Genomic DNA, 10,398 nt, shown 5'->3' on the forward strand with positions numbered 1-10,398 from the left:
GGGCAGGGATATGCGGATCGGCCAAAGGTAGCGCAGGGAGTGGCCGGCCCCCGCTCCCCCAGTTCTTGCGGCCGCTACTCAGCCCCGCCTTCTGACGCGGACGCGCTGCGGGCCCAGCCGCGAGGACTACATCCCCCAGCGCGCGGCGTGGCAAGGAAGAGGGCGGGACTACAGCTCCCGGCATGCCTTCGCTCAAGGCCGGCGGGCCCCGGACAACGTTTCCCATCATGCCTCGTGCTGGCGGCGCCGGGCGTCGAGGCCTGGCTGGGCGCGGGGGCCGCTGGGAGCCGTAGTCCGGCCGGGGGGCGGAGGCAGGGGTGGCGTCGCGGCGGGGAGGTGGCCGCGTGACGCGATTTTGTCCGCGTTGGAGCCGGCGGCCGTGGCGAGCGTGACGTGGCAGAGAGCGAGCGAGGCTCCCGGACGCACAGGCGCCGCCACCCGCCCTTGGTGCTGCCGGGCCGGGACCCGCGGAGCGATCCGATCACAGCCAGGCCCCGCCGCTGCCGCCATGGGTCTCACTATCTCCTCGCTCTTCTCGCGCCTCTTCGGCAAGAAGCAGATGCGCATCCTCATGGGTACGGCCCGGGCTCCCCCAAGTCCCCTCCCCTGAGCTCCGCGGGCGGCAGGACACCCCCGGCCCGAGGGCCTGCCGCACTGGAGGGTCGTGCCGCGGGGGGAGGGACTAGGCCCCGCGGGCCGCGCTGCCGTCGCCGAGCCATCTTGGTTTTGTTGTTCTGCCGCAGCCGGCCCCCCCACCCCGGCGGAGCCTGCTGGGCCGCGGCTGGTGCGGGCGAGTTCGGTCCTAGGGCTGGGAGCGGCGCGGCGCTGCGGCCTGCGCAGTTCCCTCCCTCGCCTCCGCGCTACGGGCCCTGTGGGGGGCTGGGCTCGCGATCCGGGGTTCCCCGCACCGCCCACATCTCTGCCCTCCCCCCGGCCCAGAGACGGGTCCAGCCCCACCTTGTGGCAGCGGGAGCTGCCCCGCATCCAGGGCAGGGCTTTTTCGGTAGGAAACCGGCCTTTTCCTTTGCACGGCTGCACACCCAGCGTGGAAGCCACAGGGCTGCTTTGCCAGCCTTAATTGGACGGTTGCCATCTTCATTTCCGAAAGTAAGAATTTGAAATGAGAGCCTTGTCCGGCTGCCTCGAAAGCTGGGTGAGAACAGCCCTGGCTTCCAGGGAAGGCTTGTCTCACTGGGACAGTTGTGTTAGTAAATGAGCAGTATGTTGTTTTTAAGGGCAATATTTTGTTCCACTTTACTTGCACGTGGACAGGGATTCTTCACAGGCAGTGAGTGATCGGTGACTTACGAAATCCTCGCAGGAGGTGGCCCTAAGCCATGCTGGAGGAATGCATCGGTCATTGCTGTGGGTATTCCTGTTGTCTCTTCATCATTTGCAAGAGTAATGCCTGATGAGGTGGTGTTCTGGAGGTCCTCCTAGCTCTCAGCCCTTTAGTCCCTCTATCCCTAGGTAATTAGCTGAAATCTAGGTTAGCTTTAAAGTAATCTTGCTGGGGTCATTTGACCCCAGTATTCTTTCCTGCCATGGCAGGGGGTCGGACTAGATGATCTGCTCAGGTCCCTTCCGACCCTAGAAACTATGAAGCTATAATCAGCAATGCTTTTTAATAGCTGGCAGCTTGACATTAAGTGACTTGGTTTTCACCCCAGTTTAAGGTTTTGGTTACAATAGATGTACAGCTGGGTCGAAGAACAAGCACTTTTTATATTTCTCTTCAGCAGCATAACTGTGAAACCCTATTTGTGTGGAAGGATCTACAGCTAGAAGATGGGGCCTTGGACTTGTTTGTATATGTAGCATGGAAGGCAGAAATCTATATAAGCAGTTGTCCATGTCATAATAGGTAGCTGTCTTCACAGACTTAATTTGAATGGATGTAAAGACTGAATTAGGGTCTATGTCAAAAGCAGCAGTTTGGGGTTAGGATTTTGTCCTGTAGACTGGACCCTGTAGTGTGCAGGCTTTTAAATGTTAATGCTTGTGCTTTACCTGTGAAATATGACCATCTGCCTCCTTTACCTGAATTAAATTAATTTTTCTAAAAATGGCTGTAAATTAACATACCATGTGGGTAAGAAAACAAACGTCTGTTCAGTGATATATACATGCAATGTATTTCAAAGACTGTAATAACAGAAAATAAGTATGATGAGCAACTTTCTTTACAGCGCTCCCAAAATAAGGAAAAAGTATAACTTATCACTCCATATACTTTACATTTAAGCTTTGCAAGCTCTTTTATTTTTTGCCTTTTTCAAATATTTTGTAATCTTATTAAATTGTATAACATAGGCAGAGAATGTAAAAGGATGCAATATGCTTAATGGTAGGCCATTGCTAAACCCAAGATTGTGACTGGGTTTTTGACCAGGGCATTTGTGGTAAGAACCATGAATGTATGTTAATACTTTGGTCTGCACTTTCATGAGTGGTCTGTGCACATCAAGGATTCTGCGAAACACTGTTGGAGTACAATTCTGTTTCCATTTTACAGCTGGGGGTGTAATGAAGGAAGGCCAACCGAGGCATGGGATTCAATGTTTTGGTACAGTCCCCTTAGGTAACACTCGGATTGGAGTAGAAAAATCCTGGACTTTCAGTCTTATGCCTAGTCAAGTAAAGAAAAAACGTGTTTAAAAGGTGTGTTGTGTTGTGTTGTGTTACACTTTAACACATAACTGAAAACCTTGTTTTTTTTGTCTTGCACCTTGCACAATCCTAGTAAAATCAAATTCCTATCTTAATACATCGATATGGCCATACAGGTGGGACTTGAGAGAGCATGTAGCCAAGCCTCAGTCTTCAGACAGATTTATTAACTTTTCATGTAATAAGTAGTTAAGTTCTTGTCCACCAAATAATCCTGGGGAAACAGACAGTGGTACCAGCTTTGGCTTTTCACACCAAAGGGCAGTTCCTTTGGAAAATTCGGGAATCCCTTCTGTGTGTTCAGAAACATTTGAAATTGTAATTTAAGGGGGAAACTCCTTTAACGTAGCTATCTTAAGAATAATTGTACGTGTTCTTAATCACTTAAAGCTTTGTGTTTTATGGTAGCTGTTGCAAACAGCAAAGAAATTATAGTATAGAATTTGTTTTGTATGAATGATAAAGTAGGCATAGTTCTGAAGTTGCATTGTTCCTGGTTATGACTCAAATTGAGCCTGGATGTTTCAAGGTGGATTGCTCTGTCTTTGTCTGTTTTTAGAACTCTAAATTTAATTGCAGCAATGCATTGGTTTTGGTGGCTATTCCATTTAAAAAAACCTAATCCCTAAGTTTTTGTAGTTGTTTAATTTGTGTGAAGCTTTATGTGCATCCAGAACAGGGGATTGCCATGTGTAGCAGCAAAGACTAGCTGGAAGGAGCAAAAAAAACAAAACAAAATTACTTTCTCTTGTTGAAAGAGAGAACAGTATAACAGACTAACATACAATACAGTGATTGAAATCCCTTCTGAAGGGCACATTGGTTTTAGCAATACAATTTGACTGGCTGAGAACAGCCTTTGAGACAGGAGTTCCTGCCGTATACTAGTGTCAGCAATCCAATTCACGACTCCAAAGCAAGCATAATTCATAAAAACGAACAAAAAATTCAGTGGTGGTAGACAGAGTTAACTCTGGAAAAGACAGAGGTTATCTTATACAAACCTGTCAACTTCTTTGGGAAGCAGTCTGTGGGTACTTTTACACATGCTCTTGGGGTGGGAGAGTGCTTTAATTAGAACAGCTCCAAGAGCCTCATCTCGCGTATCAGCGTCCCAGTGCTTAAAGATGGCAGCGGGAGCTCTTTGTCGAACAAGTTTTAGTTCAAGTGCCCACACTGCCATTTTTAAGCACCAGGATGCTAATAGACAAGACGCAGGAGGTTGCTGGAGTACAGCAGTTGCCACCCTCCAGCAGACTTGATTATAATTGAGTCTTCTCCAGTGTGCTGTAATTACAGCGTGTCAGAGCAGCCTCCGTGCTCGTGTACAGGCACCCTATATGACCGTCGCATACTGTTTTAGAGAGGCTGCTTACTACTCAAGTAGACATGGCTATGATAACATAGGGGACTCTGGAAGTGGAGGCTCAGAGTTGAGTGTATTGTAAAGCTGAGGTTTACAAATCTGACTGGAGAAATCATAAGTAAAAGGGAAGTTCTGAGAGGGGTAGAGTAGGCACTGCAGATATCAAATGGTTGCCAGGGCAAGGTGCTCTTTGCTGCTTGACCCTTATTGTTATCCAATGCGTTCTGTCTGGAGATTTCACAAAAGAACCCATGGAACTCTTGAGATTACTGTACAGGCTGGAATTAAATGCAACAGCAGCGAAGAAGAATCAGAGAGTTGAATGTTGTGGACTTGTCTGAAAAGAACCTGTCCTTTTATTTTTTTATTTTTTTTTATTTTGGATTTTGGTTATGGGTTTCTGACTAAGAATGTGGTTATTTGGAAATAATAGATAACATCAGGAGCTCGTCCAAGTTAAGTGAAATTTAATATAGTTTTTGTGTGATGAAGGGACAGTTTACAGATTTTTAAAATCATAGTCCCAGGACACATTTAAAAATAAAATATTGCTTTTGTTTTACAAGATTAACAGAAACATTTTGCCCTTACTGGATTTAGAAATGGGGGGGCTGTTCAATTTTTCAGTTTTCAAAAGCTATGTATTAAGACATTGAAGAAATACCTGGCTTATGGTAAGCATTTTATGCTACTGTATTATTTTTTTTTTTAAAGAAAACTTGTTTTCTGAAGTATGTATTAACTCATAGCAATTAAACATGGGATTTAGTATTCTAAGGGTTTTAAAATGCAAGGTGAGGATATTTTCAGTTTGGAAAAAAAAGTCTATGCAGAGTGATTATATTAGTGAGATGGCCAGCAGAAATTCCAGCTTCATAAGACCTTGTTAATTCTGTGAATTATAGAAAATGAGGTTTGGAGGGGACCTCAGGAGATCATCTAGTCCAAAGCAGGATCATCCCTAACTGTATCATCCCAGCCAAGGCTTTGTGTACCTGGGTCTGAAAAACCTGATCCTCATAACTATCTTGTATAACTACTTGGCAGTTGTCTTGGGAGCCAGTTTACTCTGTATTTATAATAATACTAGCTAATTGCCCATCAAGAATGTTGGGGGGGAGAGGGCTGGGACGGTGTGCTGCCACCGAGTGCTGCATGCTGCCACTGTTCTGCCCCTTGTGGGGTGGGGGAGCCAAGGCCAGTGCTGCTTTGGAATCATGGCGGTGCTCCCCCATGCTTGGGGCACTCTGATTGGCTGTTTCCATCGGCCAATCAAGCGCGAATCAATGTGTGACAGATGGACTAAGTTTTTTATAACAGAATGCTCCTGGAAATATTAGTAGCCATGTCCTTTGTCCAAAGACTTGTGGGCAGAGTTTATTCTTGGGATAGAACAAAATTGTGGTTTCTTGGAGATCTGGCTGCAGTATCTTTTCTACACTGGAGCATAAACTATTTTAGGAAGAAGAGTATCTAGGATTCTTCATTGTCATTCTAGTATTGCCAGCCTCAAGAACTTGATTAATCTCTCTGTCCCCACAGAAGCATGGAATTGATTTACATCAGGGGTGTAAAAAATCTGGCCCACAGGCTGGATTCAGCTCTCATATCCCTAGGATCCAGCCTCCAGTGGTGCCCATTGGTTTCAGAGTTAACTAACGGGCAGCATGTGGGGCATGCTGGATGGTCCCACGTGCTGCTTGTTGGCTCCACTCCAGATCCAACAGCACATCTTGGAGCAGCTACCATTTCTTTAAAATTTTCATGGAGAAAAGTTCCTTGTTACCTTATGTAAAGATATGCACATAATACTTATGACTTCTCTTAAGGGTTCGGGTCCCCTGTCTTCCATCTGGCAATGCCCACTAGTGTGGCTGAGCTCTGAAAGAACAAACAGCCTTGGACTGTGATACCTTGGGCTATTAAAGACATTACTTCTGTACAGCTGGCATATATTTGAAGGAGTTCAGAGTTCCCTACAAAGTCCTTTCTTTAGAAGCTACCCAGTATTCGTAGGCATAAGGAAAAGTGCTAAACCAACGTTTGTATTTTATAATATTGCAGTATCAGGATGAATGTTTTGTGACCATCTGTTGCTCCTACTAATCATTTAGGGGAGTGAGGGAGGAGTGGTTATTGGAGTTATAAGGGATCAGCATCTAGCAATTACAGAATAAAAAAGTAACAACATTTAAAAAAAGCCAGCTCTTAAATTGACATTTGGAAAATCTTTTTGTTTCCTTGCTCTTCAAAAAAGCTTGTTTTTGGCTTTTCCAGTTAAAATAATATCTATAAAAGCTGTGTACTAACATGTGAGGGAAAAGTACTGGAGAAAATGCCTTAACTTGCAGAGCCAAACTTAGGGGACTGCCTAGGGTGCCATAGTCAGGGGAAGGCATTGGGAGGTGCCACACATACACCCCAGCACTCTACCCCTGCCTCAGCCTATCCTCACCTCCAGCCAGTACTGAGCCAGGCAGTACAGGCAGCTGGAGGAGCATGTTCCCCACCCCCAGTTATGGGGTTGGGGAAATGTCCACAGTGATGGAGACTGAACTAGGGACAAGGCCACCTGCCTGGGCAGCTGCCCCCTCCCCCATTCTGTTTGGGGCTGGCCACACAGCTGCTCCAGGGATGTTGCTGTCATTTCCTACCTCAGCGGTGGCTCCAAATGGGTGCTCAGGCAGCAGTGGGTGAGGCTGACAGGTGGTGGGTGACTGCACCATGGCAGCAGCTGGGGCTACCTGCATTAACACCTTTGAGTTGGGGGCAAAGGGAGGACACCAAAATACAAGTTTCCCCAGGGCAGCTTTTTCCCAAAGGCTGGCTCTGTTAACTTGTATGCATTAATATATATTGTTGCTTATTCATAAATTACCCCAAATACTATAGAATGCTTATGGCAGGGGTGGGTAGTTATTTGGGCTGGAGGGCCACTTAAGGAGTTTTGGCGAGTTGTTGTGGAGGGAGACAGGCAGTTGGTCCTATCTAGTCCTGGGCCATCTGTCCTGCACCCATGGCTGGGTCACAAGCTGGGGTCTCCATGGAGACTGGCCTGGGACCCCTGCAGGAAGGGCAGGCTTGGCTCGGCAAATAGGATGGGGTCAGGGTGGGCGAGGAGTGGCATCTGGGAGTGGGATGGGGGTGACTAGGTCCAGGATCACGGAGATGAGGATCAGGATCACAGAGTAGTGACAGCATTGTGCTGGGGCCTGTACAGAACTGCGATCCACTCTCCACACCTGCCTGTCCATGAAACTGGTGCTTGTCGCAGAGATGTGGGAGTAAATTGCAGCTCTACCCTGGTCCCTGGCCCTGTGCTATCACTGCACTACAATCCCAGCCCCACTTGCCTGGAGCCCCATCCCATCTGTCCAGCCAAGCACACCCAGCCCATGGGGGACTCCACAAAGAACCTGCCTGCCTGCTCTGTCCAGCACCCCCACTGGTGGGTGCGGGGCAGACTGGCAGCAGGAGCTGGGCAGAGGGAGCTGCTGCTGTGGGGGCTGCTGGGAAGCTAAGCCCAGCCATCTTGGTGCCCCCACCCCTCTGCGTGCCCTGGGACCAACGTTGTGCGCCATGGCCTGGGCTGTCCCCCATCTGTAAGCTAGGCAGGGCCAAGGGACGTGCTGCAGGCTGGATGAAGTCCCTCGATGGGCCCCATCTAGCTTATGGGCCATATTTTATCCACCTCTGGCTTATGTGGAAGTTTTGCTCATAGGAAGTGTGCCATGCCAAAGCAGTTAGTTGTATGTGCTTGAGAAGGAAGAGGCTAGCGGCTTTTTTATTGTGTTAAGGTTTGGTTTCATTCTGAATAAGTAGTTGAGCAATCTCAAATTGCACTATATTATGTTGTAATATAAAAGAAACTGACATAATACCCAACTAGTGCATGTATAATTAAATAGTCAGGGACCTCAAGTATGAGTGCAGGACAGCCACAAAAATAGTAACTAAGAAATGAGTACAAAACATGGTACAGTGTTATTCAGTAAGGATATGCCAGTATTCATACAGAAATTGCTGCTGAGTGGGTTGGCAGTGTTATAATGTTCTTGTGATTTCCCTCCCCTCCTTCCGCTTCAGTTTCATTTTTTTCAGTTTGGCGGAAAGTGTAACAAAAATAATGCGTGGGGGTTTTTTGTTGTTGTTGTTGTCTTGCCTTCCAAATGCCTTGGGTTCTCATGGTGGTGTTTTTAATAAGTGGTATATGTCTTCGTTGAATGTTCACTCGTGCAGTTTAAATACATAACTATTTCTTTGTCCACTGACATACTGGATTAAAGTATATTTAGAAATGTAAGGTGATAAATTGGTTTTCTGGGTCAAAGATTGCATAACCACTCCATAGTATAATGAAATAGCATTATGGTCCATGAAGTCTTAGTAGTCTATTTGGGTGTGTCCACTTTAACTTAAAATAAACTAACAGTCTTCCATTCAGAAGAGCCTTCCCATTTACCCCTTTCCAAGTTCACTCTTAAAAAGGTTTCCTCTGTAGTTTGCCTTGAAGTTCTGCAAACTTATGTTAATTGCCACACAGAGAAGCCATTTCTGCAGTAGAGCTTCCCCTCCTCCCCCCTCCCCTTAAGTTCCAGAATAGCTCAGATTTAATAGATTTTAATGAATAGGAATAATGTTTGGGGAAGAAAAGTGTATAGCAGGTAGGCCACAATCCTTTGATGTTTTATGTGTAAAAACAATGTGAATTCTGCTGTTCCACTAACCATAAAGCAATGTATATAAGGTATTGCATAGTGGACTGCTGCATTTCAAGATAGCTGAAACAGCATAAGTAATCCAAAGTAAATCCAAATACTACACAAAGCAGTAGCTAGATCTGGAGGCAACGAAGAGATCAGTAATAGATAAGGCCACAATTTCTAATCTAGATACTGAATGATTGAGGAGGAAAGAAAGCATAGTTCTGGCGGCTGTCTAGAAAATAATGCTAGATGTAACAAATATATGAAAATATTCAGGAGAGGATTAAATTTCAACTGCACATTTAAAAAAAAAAATCCCATTTTATGCAGTTTCTGCGAAAGAAGAAATACGAAGCTTTCTAAGTGTGTAGGTGGAGAGAATCTGGGATTTGACTTAAATTACTAGCTAATTGGCTTATATATCAGTGACTTAGTGATAGGCAGAGGAGAAATAAGGAGGAAACCTACTTAGTGTTATATCAGAACTTTCTGAAAAGACAACTTCAAGAATTGACCAGTTGCTCACTGAAAAATGAATTGCTTCCCTGTTACGTCTAATGAGAATATCTTAAATAACTAAGGTTGTTTTGTGAAACTTTTTTTTTTCTAGTTGGTTTGGATGCTGCTGGCAAAACAACTATTCTGTATAAATTGAAACTAGGAGAAATTGTCACCACAATTCCCACTATTGGTAAGTAAACAGATTTGTATTATATTTCATCATTACTGTGAAGTTTTCTGTAATCTAGTCCAGTCTTAAAGTTAAAATCCCCTGAAGCAGCAAGGACACTTTTGTGTTACTCTTTTTAAGACCTTATTTTTAAGGAAAGGGGTTAGTTGTTGGGTTCTTTCCCCAACGAGCATGTAGGATAGAGTTAGACCCCCTCCCAAAATTTACTGTTTTATAGAATGTGCTGCCATCTTAACAAAAGCCTGCTCATCAAGCTTTCCTTTTTGAAAGTGAAATATGGTAAATGATCATGAGAGCACAGTTAACATTTTATAGCAGTTATGTTTATATAGTGTCATTGTGAATATTTAACTACTTTTCTTTTTTTTTCTCTTAGGTTTTAATGTGGAAACTGTAGAATATAAAAACATTTGTTTCACCGTTTGGGATGTTGGTGGTCAAGATAAAATTAGACCTCTTTGGAGGCACTACTTTCAAAACACGCAGGTTGGAAGGAATTCTTACATTTTATCTACGGAGATTTGTTTTGCATGTTTTTAGCTTTACAGATCTGACATTAAATTTATTTATGTGTAGAAAGTCTTCTCATGACTTCCTTTTCCTTTCATTGAAAATGATCATTACCATCTCACTGCTGAATTGTGATGATTCCTGGCTTTGTTTCTTTCTTTGTTCTAATTGGAGCCTTTATTCCCAATCCTGGATTTTATATTTGCTGTGGGGGGGGAAAAAAGTATTTTTTTTCCTTTCATAGTTTCTAGGGTCAGAAGGGACCTGAGTAGATCATCTAGTCTGACCCCCTGCCATGGCAGGAAAGATTACGGGGGTCGAACAACCTCAGCAAGGTGTTCATCTAACCTCCTCTTAAAGACCTCCAGGGTAGGAGCCAGCACCACTTCCCTTGGAAGTTGGTTCCAGATCCTAGCCGCCCTGACCGTGAAGTAGCGCCTCCTGATATCTAGCCT

At 45.1% G+C, this 10,398-nt stretch overlaps 2 protein-coding genes across 2 annotated transcripts in view; both read left to right on the top strand.

Moving 5' to 3' along the window:
* The window catches only part of DENND6A (DENN domain containing 6A), a 50,991-nt gene extending 46,064 nt beyond the window's left edge, over positions 1 to 4,927 (top strand). The window contains exon 21 of the transcript XR_002101471.1: positions 4,917 to 4,927. The gene's annotated coding sequence lies outside the window, so the exon portion shown is untranslated. The remainder of the gene's footprint in view (positions 1 to 4,916) is intronic.
* ARF4 (ADP ribosylation factor 4) overlaps positions 352 to 10,398 on the top strand; it is a 15,669-nt gene continuing 5,622 nt past the window's right edge. The window contains exons 1-3 of the mRNA XM_019536891.1: positions 352 to 575; positions 9,353 to 9,433; positions 9,810 to 9,919. Of these exons, the coding sequence (XP_019392436.1) occupies positions 509 to 575; positions 9,353 to 9,433; positions 9,810 to 9,919 (258 nt within the window). The 5' untranslated portion in view covers positions 352 to 508. The remainder of the gene's footprint in view (positions 576 to 9,352; positions 9,434 to 9,809; positions 9,920 to 10,398) is intronic.

This window comes from Crocodylus porosus, unplaced genomic scaffold, assembly GCF_001723895.1.
Source record: "Crocodylus porosus isolate Cpor-Errol unplaced genomic scaffold, CroPor_comp1, whole genome shotgun sequence".
In the NCBI taxonomy this organism is placed as follows: Eukaryota; Metazoa; Chordata; order Crocodylia; family Crocodylidae; genus Crocodylus; species Crocodylus porosus.